Source organism: Rhagoletis zephyria, unplaced genomic scaffold, assembly GCF_001687245.7.
Source record: "Rhagoletis zephyria isolate East Lansing unplaced genomic scaffold, Rhagoletis_zephyria_1.1 Rzeph_scaffold_05573, whole genome shotgun sequence".
NCBI classification, from domain to species: Eukaryota; Metazoa; Arthropoda; class Insecta; order Diptera; family Tephritidae; genus Rhagoletis; species Rhagoletis zephyria.
This window is the reverse complement of record NW_016162656.1, coordinates 1-20000: the sequence shown is the minus strand read 5'-3', so window position 1 is coordinate 20000 and position 20000 is coordinate 1. Positions and strand designations below refer to the sequence as shown.

General features: G+C 33.3%; 1 protein-coding gene across 1 annotated transcript; it reads right to left on the bottom strand.

The window, feature by feature from the left end:
• Positions 1-48: 48 nt before the first annotated feature.
• Positions 49-2168, bottom strand: LOC108372246 (zinc finger protein 593 homolog). The gene is made up of 2 exons (XM_017627893.1): positions 1996-2168; positions 49-1927 (listed from the first exon to the last, which is right to left on the bottom strand). The coding sequence occupies exon 2, from the start codon at positions 1861-1863 to the stop codon at positions 1396-1398; it is 468 nt and encodes a 155-aa protein (XP_017483382.1). The 5' UTR covers positions 1864-1927; positions 1996-2168; the 3' UTR covers positions 49-1395.
• Between the last annotated feature and the right edge of the window lie 17832 nt (positions 2169-20000).

Genomic DNA, 20000 nt, shown 5'->3' with positions numbered 1-20000 from the left:
GTTAAATTGTAAATTACACGCTTTATTTGATGATTATGCTTTCATTTGTTTTTTTTTTTCTTTTTTGTTGAAAATTTGCGCTTACACATAATTTTTAGTTACTTATAATTTATTTAGTATTATTACAGCAAATAAAAGGGTAAACGTTACAAATATGTATTTAGATTTTCTTTTTATAATTTTTTACAGTTTACTGTGCAATATTAAAACAAAATTATTAGATTAGAAATGTATATTTGTGTGTAATTTTGTGTATGTCGTGTGATTTAGAATTGATAATTTAATATAGAACGTACTAATTGAAATTAAAATTATTTGTTGAACTACAAAAACTTAGAGGTTTTGTTTCATAGTTCGTAGCATATGTATTTTTGTTACATTTTTCTTTATTAGACGGCATCGATACGCATATGTACTATATATGTACATACATACATTCGTCGTTTAAAGTACAATGCCGCATATCAAGATAAGCAAAACCTGGTATGGGAGGCTACCCAAATTTTACAGGAGAGAGTAAAAAATGTCTTATTTCACAACGGTTCTCTCTTTAATCTCCAATTATCTCTACTTTAAATCTCTAAATATCGATATTTTGATACGAATGGATAAGGCTTGATGCCAGGAGTTTCCGGTGAGAAAATTTAATTTTTGGCACAAATGTCAGCTACGAGGTTTTGCAGATCCACGATACGCGGGTTTGCGCTTTAAAGGACGATATGCTTCTGAGTAGAGATAGTATTTTGAAACCTATATTTAGCTTTCATTTTTAAACTATTATTGATGGAAATATCCAATATACGCATCCATGGATAAATGCCGAATTGGAGCATAGTTGCGCAAATAAGGCATCCCCATCAATTATAGTTTGGAAATAAAAGAGACCGATGCCTTGGCTTGACAGGGCCAATAATAATCCTGGCTAATAAAAACCCTCTGTAGGAACTGCCACCAACATTAACATACCTGGAGCTGAAGACAACCATCATTGAATCTAAATCACCAATATTTATCGGCACCTTGTGATGTAGAAGCAACTAAAGACGGCGTGAGCTGAATATCCTCTGCTATCGAAACAGTTCCTCTTGGAGCGCCACCTCCCCCAAATGATGCTCTTTTTCCTTCTTTTATTAGCGCACCTTAGCTGAGATTCTATTCCTAGTACTTTGCGTAGAAATACTTTGGCCTACATATTAAACATTTACATTTTTCAACCAATTATTACCAAGTGCGATTATTCTCGCGTTGCTTGAAAAAAGGTTAAAGTAATATTCCGGCAATTTTAAATCTAACGCACGTTTTTATTAACAGTTTTTACATTTTACAAATGAAATGATACATATTTTGTTAGTATCATTCCTTAGTCCCAAAAAGGAGTATTTCCATTTCCTCCACCTATGATTGCATTTTCTCAACTTTTCGCTTAGTTTTAGGCACTTTATCTTCCTCCAATTTTTCATCGACCCGTATGCGTTTTCCCTTTTTGACCTGCTCTTTTGTGGGTTGTGTTTCCATTACCCGTTTTTTTGGAGCTTTGTAGCTACCCTGTCCAGCAGCACGTTCAGCTTCCTCCACCGTGTATGGCTCCAATTCTAACGCCTTCATACGACGTTTGTGCACTTTGGTGCGAAAATGTGCTTGCATTGCATGATCGTCGATGAAGTATTTGGCACAGTGTACACAGTAGAATTGCGCGAATCCAGGCTGATCGAGATCCACCGGTTGATTGATAAGCTCTGCTGATTGTGTACGCAAATCGTCGTCAATTTGGTCGAGATCACGTCGCCGACTGCGCACACGCCAACGGCGACGTAGGTGCGTGTCACCGGAGTGCATTTTCTTGCGCTTCTGTACCATACCCATTTTGATGCAGCTCTTTTGAAGATTACAGTTGCACGGAACTAATTTGAAATGCGAAGTGTGGAAGCTAAATTGGAGGTAAAGTTTCTAATTAGTTTAAAGCTTTTTATTTAATTAAAAAAAATGAGAAATTACCAGTCTGCTATTTTGGACGACCACGAGTTTCTGTTTTTATACTGCGTACGCTTTCCCACACAAACAACAAAAACAAAATGATTTTGACATTTTCTTGCACATGATGTACGCAATAGAAAACGAAGAGAAGAGAAGGTGTATAAACTCTGAATGGCAAATTTTTCCAGCCAACAACTGGCGAAGTGTATTTCCAGTGTATTTCATCAAACCACGTTTTTTGTCACCACTATTTAACCAGTACACCTACATATTTTATAAACCTTCAATTTCAAATAAAAAATTTCCCTACAAAAATTATTTGATTATTTATTATACACTCTTATAAAGTTTATTTGAAACACACATTTTCTTTTAAAATACCTTTATTTTAACAGCCCTATTTGCGTGCAATGACAAAACTCTCTGCTATAACTATTGTCATGCTTATAATCAATTGTCACGTTTAGGTGTACAGAGGGCAATTTGAAAGCTCTAACGCTGACAAATGCTATTATTTTTGTGGTGACCTATTGAGTACGTGACAACGCTAAAACACATGTTAATATTTTAAATTTTATTAATTTTGCAGAAAAAAGTTAAAAATTTGTATTAAAATATGGTCACATAACAATATTATCTCAATCAAAGCTCGTTTTTTAATCGCCCCGTTTACACAGGCAAATCTCAGAATATTAGCTGTCAAATGTGTTGTGCTTGTTATTCTCACATCTCAAGGAAAATTTATGTTTCTTCTCTGTGCCACCGTGATCACGTTTTTCTGCTATAATAAGCAATATAAATATATTTTAACTTAACATTTTATTAAAAATACCTTTACAAACCTCTTTTACTTGCTAGCGTACATTTTTGTTTACTTTTACATTTGGCATTTCTCCTCTCTTTCGCAAAAACAATCGATAAAACTAGGATGGACACCGAAAAGTTATCCATTTCGGCGTATTTTGTTTAAAAGAAATCCAGTCTGTTGCAGTGGCAGTCAAAAAGAATAATTCAATTGTAAACAAAGAACAGATGTTTCACTACAGAGAAACTTTCGCCACAATTGGCAAATAAAACGAGCTTTACTTATGACTACAGTTGATGACACGATAATGACACTTGACGGCTGTGACATTACACGATTAGGGCTGTAAGATAAGTTAAATGTACAAATTCGCTATCCAAGTTCTCCTTCTTTAAATTTATTTGACTCTGTTTACTGGGCAATCTCAATTTGGCTTGAGGTGAAAATGTTATTCACCAATTTTGTTAGTTATTGACAATTTCCACGCTGATTCGTTGCTGTCAGCTGTCGCTTTCGCTGCTGCGTAGTTTGTGGAGCGAGCCTAGCGCGGCAGAGTTGTCAATTGTTCGAAAAGCTTTCAAGTGGTTGGTTATGTGAGTTTTCCATTGTAGCTAAAACTTTAATTATTTTGTTAAAAGAGCTAAATAAGCATTTTTTGTTGGAATTATCGAAAAAATCCCCTAGGGTGCAAAATTTGATGCAGTGCCAAGCGTATATGAATGTCCGCTTAATGACAAAGTGACTCGAAAGAGATAAGGTCTTTGGAGCCAAAAGTAAAATCGGTGCATAGTGCGAACGCTGCATGAAAAATTAAAAATCACTAGCAAATGAAAATCAGCGCTACTTGAACATCTGAGAAAATTTAATTGGATTGAATAAGCTGCTGAACACATTCCAACAAAGTACATTCGACTGCTGCAGAAACCAACAGCGACCTAATTGAGCCAACTGGACATTAGCTGGCACAGCCATCAGCAGCTGTGTCTCCCTATTGGTCTTCCATTGATCGTTCCAGCGGTGATAGCGGGGCAAAAGCGGTAAGTTGCACACCACTCGTTTTATCTGTGATTTTATCATTACAAACTACTTATGTACTATTATCAGCAGCGCTTATCGCATTTTACAGCTATTAATACTAGAAGGTTTATAGATATACGCCATAAGCTATTTTAGTTTTGTTTTGTTCATTTACCGCTCATAAATATTTCTGTTGTCGATTTTATATGTTTTAATGATTTGGTGTCTACAGTCAACACAATTCCATCAATGCCATATTCGTGGATAGGTTGGTTTTTCGAATGATGTAACTCATCAGCCAGCAAAGCAGTCACGCAGAAAAGCGCAGCGTTTCAGCGTTGCAATCTGCTTATTTACTTACCGTGCAGGTATGCAAAAAGCTAGAAATACACAGCAACGTGTCGTGGCATGGAGCGTTTCGTTGGGAGTAAAATCACATTGTTGCTAATCAACAACCAGTTTCTCTGTCAGGCGGAATTCGCATAAGCGCTGTGTCAATTATCGTTTGTAACCGCACATACGCTGCTGACTACTTATACTTGCACTTTTACAACATACTCTGTGGCTTGCGGTGGGAAACGAATGCTTAAAAAAAATAGCTGAATGATAAATAAATTATTACAGAAAATAAACCCGCAAAGGTAGTTCATTTAAACTTTTTCGAAGCTGATATTGTAAGAAGGCATACAATGCAGAAGTCATTACATTGAACGGTTTGCCAAAGAACTTGGGCGGCAATGTTCTTACAAGAAGAGCTGTCTACTATTATTTACAATGACGAATGTACATACACTGTCGGAACAAAGTATTGTCACAGCAAATTTTTCACAATATATGCAAAAATTTTCATTCTAATATTTTTCCGCTAATTTCGTATAAAAATATAGTTCATTCTACAACAAAAAACAGAAAAATATAATTCCTAAACTTTCAAAATTCTGCAAATTTTCATGAAAATTTTTAACTTTTTAATCAGATTTTTTAGAGTTTTTTTGAGAATGCAGATTTGTAGCCCAATCAATTTTATTATAATAAAGTGCAAGTTTTAAGTAGCTGAGAATTACCGTTTATTTTTGGAAATTTTTTTCACGCAGTTTCTTCTATACAAACATTTTTTTTCGAAAATACTAATGATTTGGAAAAAATGCAAAACACCTTCAACAAATAAAAATCTCAAAAATTAACGCGATTTTTGTGTAACTCCGAACTCGCATTTTTTTTACAAGAATTTAATGGGCTGCAAAACTGCATACTCAAAAAAATTCTAAAAAATCTGATTAAAAAGTTGAAAATTTTGATGAAAATTTGCTGAATTTTCACAAGTTTTGCACAAAGTTTAGGAATTTCATTTTTATGTTTTTTGTTGTTGAACGAAACATATTTTTATACAAAATTGGCGGAAGAATATTAGAATAAACATTGTTGCATATATTGTGAAAAATTTCCTGTGCCAATACTTTTTGCCGGCAGTGTACATATTTTAGATACCTGCAGCTTCAGCGATTTCTAAATAATCCTTATTATGTACATATATGTACATGTATCGCTCATTTACTGCAATCCTGTGATAACTCAGAAAAGCAACACTCGAGATAAACGGCTTTAAAACAGACATCCAAACTAATTATTTTAATACTTAGGATCAAAAAAGTAGCATCTTTTTAAGATACAGTTCTTTCGTCTTTGTATTATAAATATTAACGTGAAATATTTTTTTTCGTCTCGCAGGACGATTATTTTCAAATGGAAATTATTTTCATATTAATTATACGGGACTTTTATTTTTCTCGTATCTCGGGAAATTTAGTTCAAGACGAAAATGATTTTATTTTAATAGAATTGGTACACTTATAGCCGATTTCTGGGCATTCTCCGAATGCGATTATTTGAATTTGATATTCTAGCATGTGACACCCTTTTCAAAAAACTAAAATCACGCAAAAGCAAAGCCCTTTGACATCTCATTTTTGAAAATCGGACGAACGATACAGATTCGATGACATGAACAATCGTGGCTTTAAATCTTCGAGCTCGATTAAGAAGTTTCATTTCAATAAAAGTCCCATAAATGATGTACATAATTATTAAGAGAAGACATAAAGGCAGTTTCACACGGTTGGTACATTTTTACAGATTTTATATTGGGCTGTTGGAACAAAATAAAAATATTGGGTCGGCATTTTCTTTGTAGTAAAGTCGGGCTTGTTCTATACGGAAAATATGTTCCCTTATTTTTTTATTTTGAAATCAAAAAATATTTAGAGGTCGCCCAAAGCGCCCAAAGTTGTCCATGTATTTTATATGGGGAAAAACGACGTTTCGTAGAAATGGTATAGAATAGTTAAAAATTCATATTTTTGTACCAAAAAACTATTTTTATCTGCAGGAAATTCCCAGTAATAATACCCAAATTTTTATTTAACCATTTTTTCATCGCAACTATAATTTATCGGTCCGCCAAAAACCCACAAAAACCCCGAAAAATTCAATGGGGCGGCCAATAAAAAATCGTTGGTATTAAAAAATGATTAAATAAACAATTGGGTATTATTATTGAAAGTCTCTTGAAGAGAACCAGAGAGCATTACAATTCCGACTTTACTGTTTTTGGACCACCCTAATGTACACACATATGTGTAATATTTTTATATTTTAATTAGCAAAAATATGTAGATACTTATGTAAGTGAGTGAATTTTTCGGAAGTCAATTAAATTTGTTCGCAAAATCCTAATTTTCCACGGAATTTTTCGCTTGATTTACTTTGAAATTATTATTTTGGTGGCGGAGTGCCGCCCCTACTTCGTTGAACATTTGAAATGAACACATACATATCGCTCATTTATTACAAGCTTTTATTTAACATCGCTTTGTATGTACATGCACTTGTGATCAGCTAATTAAGCCAGCAACATTTTCATAAATTTTGGCTATTTTTCTTTTGTTTATTTATTGTTTATTATTTTTCCATAAAAATCTAGCTCATTATATAACAAACACTACATAAATCCAGATTTCAAACTTTGTGCAAAAATTGCGAAAAATCTGCAAAGTTTTAGCTAGATTTTAAATTTTAGTATTCAGATTTTTTAGATTTTTTTTAAGTATACAGTTTCATTCCCCATTAAATTCTAGGGTAATAATGTCTTAAGTTGCTAAAAAATCGCGTTGATTTTTTTTTTCTGACTTCATGACGCATTTTCTTCCATACAAAAAAAATTGTCGAATTTATTTTGTATGTAATGCAGTCAGAAAAAAAAAAATTATTAAAAATCAACGCGATTTTTTAGCAACTTGAGACTTGCCCATTATTACCCTAGAATTTAATGGGTTAGTAAACTGCACACTCAAAAAAATTCTAAAAAATCTGAATAAAAAGTTGAAAACTTAGCTGAAACTTTGCAGATTTTTCATAATTCTTGCACAAAGTTTTAAATCTGGATTTATATGGTGTTTGTTATATAAAGAGCTAGACTTTTATAAAAAAATAATAAACATTAAATAAACGAAAGCCAAATAGCCAAAATTGACCAAAATGTTTCTGGCTTAATTAGCTGATCACACGTGTATCGTGTTTTCGTATTATGACATTCTTGCAGAAAAGGTGGTATATGTTTGTATACACTATAGTTTAGCAATCAAAGGCAATAAACAATTGCGTACACATGTATGTATAATCACGAATAAGTGATTGTATAAAACAAGTTATTTGGATTTTCTAAGCTAAAATTTATTTAAATCCTGTTACAGTGTTCGTGTATGTATGCATGTATGTACATACATATGTGTGCGCCTTTTTGTTTGCATTAGCAATACTTTGTTTCCAATGTGTAACTGGTTTCCAAGTGTTTATGTACATACATTAGGGTGGTAAAAAAAAACAAGTCTAAAATGTTAAGCTCTTACGCCCTATGATTATTTTAAATGGAATAAAAAAATCCGTATATTGTTAAAAAAAATTATATTTACAACTGCCTCAAAGCCCATAGAGTTTTCTATCTATTTTATATGGGTGAAAAACACTTTTTCGTAGAAATGGTATAAATTAAAAATTTGTTAAAGAAATAAATTGGGTATTGTTATTGGAAGTCTCCCAAAGAAAAAAAAAAGAGTTTTCTTATCGAAAAATATTGATTTTCGAGAATTCTATACTATTTTTACGAAAAAGTGTTTTCCCCCCTTTTAAATATGTACATAGAAAACTTTGTGGGCTTTGAGGCAGTTTTAAATAAATTTTTTTTAATAAAAAAATACTGGTATTTTTTTCATTTGGAAAAATCCTAGACGGTGGGAGCTTAACATTTTACACTTCATGCATGCATTTTTGGACCACCCTAAAGTACAGTAGAATCGCGAAAAAGTTAATCGCTCGGCTAGGTTAACCGAATTGCAGTGTTCATGTACCGCTCTAAAAAGTTAACTTTTCTGAGCTTATACATTTTTCTGAATTTGTTTACGGGTATTCCCCGAATTTCTTTATGTCGTAAGCGTTCGAATTAATTTGTGAGTTGTGTACTGTTTGTGGGTCTAAAAAATGTCAACAAAAAAGAAAAAGTCAAATTAAATCCAAGTTTCTTTTTCGTAATGATGAAAACTAAGTCCTTGAGATAAAGTTAGCGGGTTTTTTCCTAAAAACTATGTTTATTATTATATTTATTAAAAATTTGAAAAGCGCTTAGAAAAGTTAATAATTCGAAAAAGTTCATTACCCTTGGAACATTTCGGTTAACTTTTTCGAGATTCTACTGTACTTACATTATAAAATTAAACAAAAACTACGGATTTTTTTCCATTTAGCAAATTCCTTAACATTATGCATTTTTTCTAAAAACTGTCACTCATTTGCAACTCGCAAGCCTAATCCGATAATGGGATAACAATGGGATCCATTTTTTTTTTTTTTAATTTTTAAGTTAATGAAAAACTAACAAATTTCGTCAACGTAAGGAACCCTGACTGCGTCAAATCAATTGCATTAATCAAAAAAGATAAATATTCTATGTTGTAGAGGAAGAAATTAACTGCATAATTGCAATCGGAATTCCAACGCTACGATCAATTACTTTCGCGTCGATTGCTATCGTTTACCTTAAAGTTTAATCAAACGCTTGGATATTCGGCCATGGCGTATGAGTAACATTATATCCTGCTCATATTTCATACAAAAAAAAAATCATTAGTGGTATTAGTTAGTGTTCATTCACTTACACAAGATACAACGAATATATAAAAGAGCGAATACCACGATTTAATTTTGATTGATGCATTTGATTTGACGCAGTCAGAGTTCTTGGCATTAAGTTGGTCAAAATTTAATTCGTTTTTCATTAATTTGAAAATTCGACTAAAAAAAAAAGATTCCCATTGTTATCCCTTTATCGGACTGAGTGCAAGTGTTTTAGAAAACATTTTCAAGCAAATCAATAATCAGTACATATTTTGTTGGAATCAACTTAAAAATTGTACAATAATACTCCGAGTGTATTTTTGCTATTAAAAATAGCTTCTCATAAAAATGCAATCGCCATGTGACAACATCACGGCGCACGCCACAAATCGGAGGAGAAGCTCGGCCAAACACTAACATATTTTTTAAGCGCCAATCTATTGTTAAAAAATTTGAATGTTTCTTTTTTTGCAAAAATCCAAATCTTTTGAAATCGGTTGGATAAAAAGTGTAGAAAATCAGGGAGCCCTCACTCAATTAATACTATAACATAAACAGTTATAACAAATCGAAGATGCAAAGCCAAATGGTGCCCGAATTGGTCTGGAATGGCCACATACATACATATATGTGTATGTATAGAAATATCAGTTAAGCTTTTTTTTAAATTATTGTTGAATGCGGAACTTAAAGCTGAGATTTGTAGATTTTGTTTAACAGAGTCGTTGGGAATAAAGTTAAATTTTTTTATCATTTCCTTTTTACATACAGTCATGTGAAAAATAATAGGGACACAATATTTTGATAAATGTTAACTATTTTTGTTTTTTTTGTTTAATTTTTATTATTTAAAAAAAATATATACAAAAACCATCTAAAAGCATGTTCACATTATCGTAATTTACAGCTCTTTTGTAATTTATAAGCAAACCATGCTAAAATCAAGTAATTTCGCTTGTTAAAATCTGACAATAAATTAAGTAGAAATGAGAAGTAATTTATCATAAATCAAGAACCAAATGAAGAAAAAAAATTTTCATTTATTTTAGCCCCCATTGTTGAGGAAATTTAAAAAAAATGCCTAAAAGTATGCAACCATTTGTTTTTTGAAATCAAATACAAGCCACTTACTCGTACGTATACGCGCTATACAAATTATCAAAGAAAATGGGAGCGTACTTGGTTCATGTGAAGTAATTTGATCGAAACAAAGTAGTTGTAATGTGAATATAGTTTAAATCTAAATTTCAAACTTTGTAGAAAAATTAGAGAAATTTTACAACAACAGCAAACTTTTTATTAAGAACTTCTAAAAACAATTCTAAGTATGCAGTTTTATAGCCCATTAAACTCTAGATCAATAAAGTGCAAGTTTCCAGTGGCTAAGAATTTGCGTTAATTTTTAATATATTATTTTTTTTGCCGATGGTGTTATTATTTTCCTTCATTTCGAAAAATGCGGGACACCCTCCACTTGAAACCCGCACTTTGTTAAGCTAGAATTTAATTAAAAAGAAAATTTCGGAAAAACTCAAATTTTGTAAAAAATACCATTATATTTCTACTTCTAAAAAATTTCTGTTGTTCAGTTGTTTTTTTTTACGTTTTTTTACTATCCTTCAGACGTAGATCCCATTTGGTTTTGTTGGAGTTTCTTTACCCAAAATACTGTTACACGTTTATAACTTTACCCTTTAAATCTGTCATAATGTTGTGCTTGGGCGAAGACCACATTCCGACTGAAAATAAAGAGGGGACTTGGGGTACAGGCCGTTACTGGGTACGGTTTTCGCTTCTTAGAGGATCCCTTTAGCCAACTTAATGATGAAAAAGTCCTATATAGAAACTTTTATTTTCAGTTTTTGTCGCACTGTGCGGCGGGTTACTTCTAACATCTACATCTGATATCGGCGTGATGGTTGTGTTTGGCGTTCGTTTCTTTTTTTACTAATTGTCTCATTTAGATGAAGCTGACTGTATGTATTCTACTATTTGCGCTACTTTGCCATTGATTGAATAACAAATACTTTTTAAAAACAAGCGTGACTCTTGTAACGGAATTCCTAGAAACTGCATTCAAGATAATTTTGCTTGTTTCGTAGCACAAGGTTATCCATACTTAAGCAGAAATATATGTACATACATATGTATATATTTTATCATGTCAAATGAAACAACATTCTTACATATACATATGTATGTATATATTTTAAATTTGCATCATGTTTGGTATTCGATTAAAACGCATTCGACACCCGCCCATCCACCCTTCCGGTCGCCAATGTCAATGTCAAATCTGTTAAGGCCACCATCTGCCGAACATTGATTGACGCATAATTAAGCAGCAAATAACCGCACTAATTACTGTCACTATCAGCTGTCAGAGTCACTGGCCACTAATTAATAAATATATGCATACATACTTAAATAAATAAATAAATAAATAATAATTAAAAAAAAAGCCGGCAAACGCACTGCCAAACACTCGCGCGCGCAAATTGCCTGATTCACGAACATAACCATCAGCAGCGGCAGCAAGCCTAAACCACCAGTTGCTCTGAAACAGCTGTAGCTTGCATTACAATTAACTCTTAATAAAAGGCCGATAACAACAAAAATCAAATACTGAAAGTAAAGTTTAAGATTCCATAGGTGGAAATTGCGGTGCAAAGGCTTGTATTTATTATGATTACTGATTTGTGTGTAATTCTATACGAACATGGGCATGCGCGCAGCTGCATTGCACGATTATGCTTAACTGAAAAAAAAAAAACAAAAAAAAAATAAAAGCGTAAAAAATATAAGCGGCTTTATTAGCATACGCCAGGCGGCGCGCCATGGAAATACGATAGCAAATCGGCTGAAGCGCAATAAAGTCACGTTGTACAAACGGAATGCTCAGCTCAGCGTGACTATTGCAACAGTTGTAGAATACAAATACATACATACATATGTATGTACATAGCNACTATTGCAACAGTTGTACATCTGTATGTACATAGCAGAGCAAAAGTGGGTGTGTGTGGGTGGCAGCAATCCCCCCCCCCCACATGCAGCCGCAGTGTGTGCTCCATGCAGCAGCGTGCTTGGCCTGCCGAAAATTCGAAAGGAAACTATTCCATTAATGTGGCTGTGTGCCCGTAATTTTTTCCGGTAAGTTCAGCAAAATCAGCAGAATTTTTATTTTTTTTTAATATTGCTGAATCACCAGCTATGTATATATGCAGTTAGTATGGCTCTAATGGCCGACTCTACCAGCTGTGGTGAATTAGTCCATACTACATTCGTACATATATATGCGCGTGCTACGGTTCGTATGCGCAACATTTTATGGGAACTGTAATTCAAACGTCTCCACTACAGCACTCAAAGCAACTTAAATTGCGCTTGCATCAATTATTTATTGCACAATTCTCCATTTGCTGTGGCTTGCATTTTTTTTCAATCCCCCAGTTTTGCTGTCTGACTATCTAAATAGTTTCCTTCAGTTATTAGGCACCTTTGCTGTTTCTTGTATTTATTTCTCATCACATGACTGCTGTGCTTCGTTAGAGACTGGCTCGTTTCAAGGCAATCCAGTTGGGCGCTGCACAAAGTCACGCTGCTGGCTTCGATGGTGTAAATGGTTGGCAGTGTCTAAGATTTTACTGCTTTTTGCCGTTGTGCTTGTACAGCTTAAAATGGTAGCTAATGAGTGGAAAAAATAAATGAGATTAGCTTACAAAATGCATTTTTGGGGCGTGTACACCGACTGATGTTGGTACATACGTGAGACAACTTTCGCTTTTGAACTGACGGTGTAGAATGCCCTACATTTTCATGTATTGCTTGGCTTGGGAAATTTTTGCGAACAGTTGCAAGGTTGCAGTAGTTAATTGTGTTTTCTATTTTGTAAGAAGCATTTTTGAAAATTGATATAAAAGGATATAATTTTTCAAACCGGTGTCAACCCGAATTAATGCAGTTAAGAAATAAAACCGTTTCAAAACTACACATTTCGATGGATACCCATTTTGTAAAACATTATTCATTTAACTTACTGAATAATTTGGTGGCAACGCCTTCAAACACGCCAAAAAAAATTCTTGAAATTGCCTAGCACTCCTTCGCTTAACACTTTCAACTTGTGTATAATTTAATTAAATTTAATTTTTCAAACAGGTGGCAACCGTCTCAAAATATTTTCAAACTACAAACTTCTTAAGCCTCTTTTGTCCGACAACCATATTTTAATGCATATCTTAATAAAATAATTCCCTTAATTTATAATAAATAATTAGCGGTGATTTGTCTAAAACCGATCACGCAGCAATACTCGAATGGTGTAACAGCGCTTGCAGCAAAAATAAAAATTACTAGTTTAGCACAAGCAAGTTGAAATTATTTGCAATATTTCCGTGGCTATTACCCTTGCAGCTTTAATTTCCAAAAGTGATTTTTGCAAACCTGCAAAAAGGACTTTTTCGATGTTTACATGGGAAAGTGCACTTGAGACATAAATTTTCAGATTTAAATCCCGAATAAAGAATACCAAAATGACCAAAAAATCTTTTGAAAACTCGCAAAAACAGTGCCGAGAAGCGTGGAAAAAATCACAAAATGACCGACATAAAATACGAAGAATCCCACAAACTTTCCGAAAAGAAAAAAATATCTAAACGCACCAAAAAGTTCCGAAAAAAATTCCGGAAAAATTACAAAGTGTCTATTGTCATTAGATTTTGTAGATCAAGAAGTACAGAAAAAATCTGATTCATAGTATAATATTAGGTGCTTCCAAATTAAAAGTCTGACTCGAATTTCCACCTCTTTGACCGTTGGCGACTCTTGTAACTTGAATAAGGGCTACAATTTACGTATATTCACCTGGAATTTCTGGAGCCCCTATAGAGAAAGTGGACCTTTCCAAGTTGTGGATGTCCTCAATAAATACAAGGCTGGCATCCCCATAGTACAAGAATTGCTTAACGAAAGAGAACACGGAACCGACAAGAGCATCTACAACATCGAGCTATCGGAACAAGAGGAAAGAAGAGGCATGCGATTTCAGAACGAAAGAAAGAGCGGTAGAAAGGCTTGATTGCGGGAGCTTAAAATGCTAGGACACAAGAATATATATGTATAGCCTGAAGTTCTGCCAGAAAATAAGGTAGCAAAAGAAACGTTTTTTTTTTTTTAAGTCGGGAATACAATGACAGGCATTTGAAGTGCGCGCACTTTTCAAATTCGGCATTAGAACAAAAATTTTGATAACGAGTTTGTTTTCTAAACTGAAGGAATTAATCTTCTATCAAGTAAAAAAAAGAAGAAAATAGCGGTTATCTATATATTTTATTCCGCGAAGAAGAAATGCAAACAAGCAAACAAAACCCACATCAATTCTCATATAAAAATTTAAGATTATCGTAAATTTATTCATGATCCGATTATCGGATGTAAACCAAATTAATATGGGACCACCTGTGGGGTATCATCTTTCTAATCGGTAACATACATAAAAAAAATATTCCGACGAATTGATAACCTTCCTCCTTTTGTGAAGACGGTTAAAAAACGATTTTCACTCACCGAAAACCATGACCCAAGCCCATACACACTCTTCAGGCTAAATCACCTATTTCTTTAACCAGTCGTGCTTTAAGTACATATATTAAAAGCAAACTCAAGGCATTCATAATGGCAATTTAAAAAATTGGCAAATTTGCACCATCTTGGCAAATAAAAAACTTTTGAATGGGAACCAAATTTTTCAAAGCTTTCATTGCAATCAAATAAGCGCTGATTAAATCAGCACAACATGAGAGTTTTTAAGAAAACAATTGGCACACGACCAAGCCAGACGTGCTCGAATCCGCTTTAAATGGTGAAAGTGATGCGTTGACCGCGTTGTGAATGTATCAGCAGCAGCAGCAGCTACAGCAGCAAACAACAAAAGCTCTACATAAAAAATAATATGTAATAATAATCCAAAAAACAGCAATAAAAACTAGTTAAAGCAAGCGTTTGTGTATACTGTATGTATGCTATATTTATGTGTAGCAAATACCTGTGGTCAAAAAAGTAGCACCTCAACTTTTTGACCAGTTTTCTTTTGTTTAATTAATGTCTAGCTTTATATAACACACACCATTATCATTATTATTAGGGCATACATACGACAAACACCATACAAATCCACCAAAATTTCAAACTTTATATTCAGAATTTTGAGAAAACTTTTAGGTATGCAACTTTATAGCCCCTTAAATTTTATACTAATACAAGGTTGGATGGCTCAATTCTTGGAGTTGCCAGATTCCTAAAAAAATATCTTATGAAAATACACTATTTTAGTAAAAAAATGCACCATTTTTTATTTTAAATATGAGTAACACTGATATATACGTTTGTGCGTCTTTGAGTTTATTTAATCTATTAAAAATGAAGTGCGCTGTTTTGAATTGCAAAAATTACGCTGAAAAATGCAATTTTTGGTTTTACCGCATGCCTCAAGATGAATTGCAATTTCGAGAGTTAAGAAAATTAAATACTGAGCTTCGTGATAATTATGCTAATAAGAGACTCAAAATTAATAAAAGATGGTACCTCAAGGGTACCGATCATTTGATCATGAAGAAATTACCGATGCTCTTAAATTTTAATATGAGAATTGGATAATGGAATTTAATAAAAATTAAATAAACAAAAAAACTTATCAAAACTGGTCCAACTTTCGGGGTGCAATTTTTATGTCGGCACTGTACATGAATAGCTTGCAAGCTGCAACTGTACTATGTATATCTTTATAAAAAAATAATAAAAATTGTCAAAACTGATCCAAATCTTAAGGTGTAATTTTTTTACTGGCACTGTAAAGAGCACTGAAGTCGCTTGCAAACTGCACACGCTTGTCAAACTTGCTCTAAAGTTTCGCAAACGCCTGTGAAAAGCATTTTTATTTAAGTATTTGTTTGTGTTAGTTGATTTTTGCGACATACATAATTTCTTTCACGATATGTAGTTAGTTTGCCATAAGTAAGAAAGCGCTCTGTATATAAATCTAATTGATTATCTGATGCTTAGCAGCAGTTATTTGTTTCTTATTTTTGCATTTAATTTTAGTTTTTATTAATTCTTAACTCGCTACATGCGCTTGTCTGCAATCTCAACTGCAACTTTGTTTACGAATAATAAATTTGCGTATCATATATATGAATGTGTTGTGTGCTGTAAAGTATGTACTTGTAAGAACGTTGTTATTATCATTAAATGATGGCTGTATGCTAGCGGCGACTTTCTTATCGTTTGCCTTCATAAATCTTGAAAAAAAGTACGGTTTAACCCGCACTCAGTGTCAACGCGGCAATGCGCTTTCGTTGCAGTTTTTTTTTTGTTTTTGTTTGTAAAATATTTCAAAATATAATTCTCAGTTCGTCCAATTAGTTTACGCTCTCAATCTCCAAGTACTTTGCATATAGCCTTATTAATTGAAGGAGTCAAGTATAGTACATACTACTGCATATTAGTATGGATTTAAGTACATATTTATGTAGTATGTACATTAGACCGTACCAAAAAAAAAAAAGTTCGCCGCACACCCCCAAGGCGGTTCTTAAAAAATGATTTATCGATATTATTGTCTTCTCGGCAAGTTCATCCAAAGTTCATTGAGCTCAAGTACCCCCTTCTAGTACTTACCCACCAGATTTCAGATCTTATTGTCCTAACGTACCACCCTAATGTCAATAAATCAAAGCTCGCCAAAAGTCATTAAACTTTTTCTAAGGAAGTATTTTCATTATTCCAGTAGAACTATTTAAAAAAAAAAAATTGATTGTCAAATGCATGTGGGTGTCACCGAAAAATGTTAAAGGTTCGACCAAAAAAAGCCTTGCGAAAATATTTTAGGCTCAGGGGTGTACGGCGAACTGTTTTTGTTTGCTTGTAAGGTTGTACGGTTTCATGTACATTCATACATATGCATGTATGTACATATATTTGTGAATCGGTTAGCCTCCACTCTGCATTCTTTCTTGAGCGCAGCACAAAACTTGTGTGCAACCGATAATTGAAAATTCTTGTCCTTGATCATCGGCAATACTACCCATCAGAATGTGCAGAAGAAAGCATTTTTACAAAAGTAAGGAAAAAAACCAAATAAATACATACTGAAAATAATAAGAACAATTACCGTTATTGGCTGTCTCCCACCTTAACGACTTGCGCTTTAGTTTTATTCGTTTTTACTCGTAGTTTTATTTTTCTCTTGTCTCCACTTAAGCGTTACGAAGCAGACAACGAAGAAAGTATGTAGTTTGGCTTGCAAATTTTTACTTTTAAGCGGGTATTCCGACATTCTTATTGTTCAATTCTTCATAAAAAAGGAATGTTTATGATGTGCGAATATTTCTTAAACCGGCTGAAAGCCCAGTGGTACTAAGAATTATGCCGATTTTGTTCGTTATTTTTCAATCAAGAATTGGTTGTTCCAAAATCTGAAATGACATTTTTATTAAACAAATTATTTGAGTCAAATTCGACCTCCTAACTTACATTCGATTGTGGAAAATCGGCTGCTCATAGATCCTGTATTGTCTTTCCCTTGCTTTGCACGTTAGTTTTTCTACTTTCTTTGAAAAATTTTCAGTGCTTTAATCTTATTTTTGCATAAAATAATTTTTCATAAGCAAAAATGGCGGCAATGAATAAATAAGCCTACTTAAGTATACATACATACATACATATGTATGTATATATTTATGCGCATATGTGTATTTTTAATCTTTTTAACTGAGGAGAAGCGGTGCGTATGACTTATGAAGGTGGGTTCAGGGAATTCTGTAGCTGTCGTTGTTGAAAGAAAAAGGAAAAAAGTGCAATTCTCATTCACATCACATTATTTTTTTTTGTGTATGTTTTCTTTTGCTTCCTACTTTCTTTCCTTTGTTCCGTTCTATGTACATCGTTGCCGTTTTTGTTTTTGTTTCTTCTTTCCAGTTGAATCGTCAAAGTGCAATAATATTTCTTGCCTATTTGTCCGCCTGTCATTTGCCAAGCATTGTCGTCTGCTGAAATGCTGTGTTTTGATTGCAAATTTGTGATTTGAGCTGGCGCAAAGTTCTCTGTATAAGCCTTGGCTAACTGAGGATGAAGGTTAGAGTTCAAAGGTACAACTAGTTGATTGTGGGACAGTTTGACAATGATTTAACATCGAATGTGTACTTTTTTAAGTAAATATGTATGTACTTAATTTGCTTTCATTTCGTTCGCCAACATGAGTTATTGTATAATTCTCAACTGGTTTACGACATTTATTTTATACATGTTTTGCTTAAATGGAATAACTTTTAACTGTCTTAAGATCAACAAATTTTTGAGTACTGTGACGGTTCTTCTCTACCTTTTATTTAATTTTTCTGGCTCTCCTAAAAAATGTTGCAATCAGTGAATTAGCGGCTTAGTGTTCTCTAATTTCCGCGTCTTGGCAGCTATTTTAGTGAGGGCACCCTCAAAGCATCCTTCCGCAGGTTTCTGTACCTAACCGCATTGGCCTTAAACTTGGCAATGGCAATCACTTCATCAATACTTAAACTCATCAATGTATGTATGTTTGTCTTTGCCTTTTTAGTAGATGCTCACTTTTAGCTCACGCTTGTTTGTGGTAGTGCCCACCTCTGATCATAAAGCAATGCGCAATTTTAATTTCTCTCCAATTAAAATCGAATGAATACCAAGAATCAGGCAAAGTCTTTGCTCCACAGCAGATGACTTGCTGCATTTCATATTCACATATTTGTCTTCTTCACTCGAACACCTGTTGATGTGAATGTTGTCTGTGGCTGTGTCTGACTCTGTTTGCCGGCACAAAATAAAAGTTTGCAATTTCTTTTGCAATACATATGTATGTGTGTATGTCAATTGTCGCCTTGAAGTGGCTGCGCACACACACGCTAAACTATGTATGGATGTACATACATACATACATATATACATACATATGTAGCTATTACGTGTATTTGATTATACAATATAGATTTTAATTACTCGTGCCACACTGCGTATACGCAACGCATTACGTGCATGGAGTGTGCAATCAGCAACACTCGGAGGACACTTTAAGTAATGGAGTAGTTGTGCGTGTATTTCTAGTTGGGTAACACACGCTTATGTGATCATAGACACATAGACACGTACTTCCATATGTACATATGTATGTACTTAGAATAATGTATTCAAAGATAATTTCCGCATTATGAATATGCTTAATTTAACACTCGACAGCTAGGTTTTCCTGAATTACTATTTTAGTTGCGGTTTTATATAATTTATGTTTCGTGTTATTTTGTTTTTGAAGTACGGAAATTAGCTCCAAAATATCATTACAAAATCTACTTTAAATATGCTTATGTAAATTTGAACAACGCACGGTGATATTTGGTGCAATAACATAAAAATTTAATTTCAACAAAATTTATTTACTTTCTCGAAAACCTCGAAATCTGTCAAGAATTTGTAAGAAAAACATAAATTGGAATTTAATTAATTTGCGTTTTAACAAAATCCTCTTAAATAATTGTATATGTATGTACATTTATAGCCTATTCCCAATTAGTCTTAGCTGCATAAACTCCACATTAGTAAAAATTTTTTCAAAACAAGTAATATTTAAGCAAAAAATACATCCAACTTTAATGCTCATACAAAAATTCAGGAATACCGTTCATTTCTTCATGATCCAATGATAGGAACTAAACCAAATTATTAGGGGACCACCCTTGAGGTACCACCTTTTCGAATTATCAACAACGGTACTATCTTTATTTTATTAGGTTTAATATTTTTTTATAAAAGCCTACAACAAACATCATATAAGTCCGCTTTTCAAATTTTTAACAAAAATTATAAAAATTCGAAAAATTTTCTCCGAATTTTCAAACTCGGTTGGGTATGCAGTTTTGTAGCCTATTCAATTTTAATCTAATAGAGTACAAGTTTCAGTTGGCTACAAAGTACCGTTGATTTTTAAGAATTTTTTTCGCTCACGGTGTCGCGCATTTTT

Excerpts from the sequence above, each read along its gene's own strand:
- LOC108372246 (XM_017627893.1), bottom strand. The coding sequence starts at position 1,863 with ATGGGTATGGTACAGAAGCGCAAGAAAATGCACTCCGGTGACACGCAC.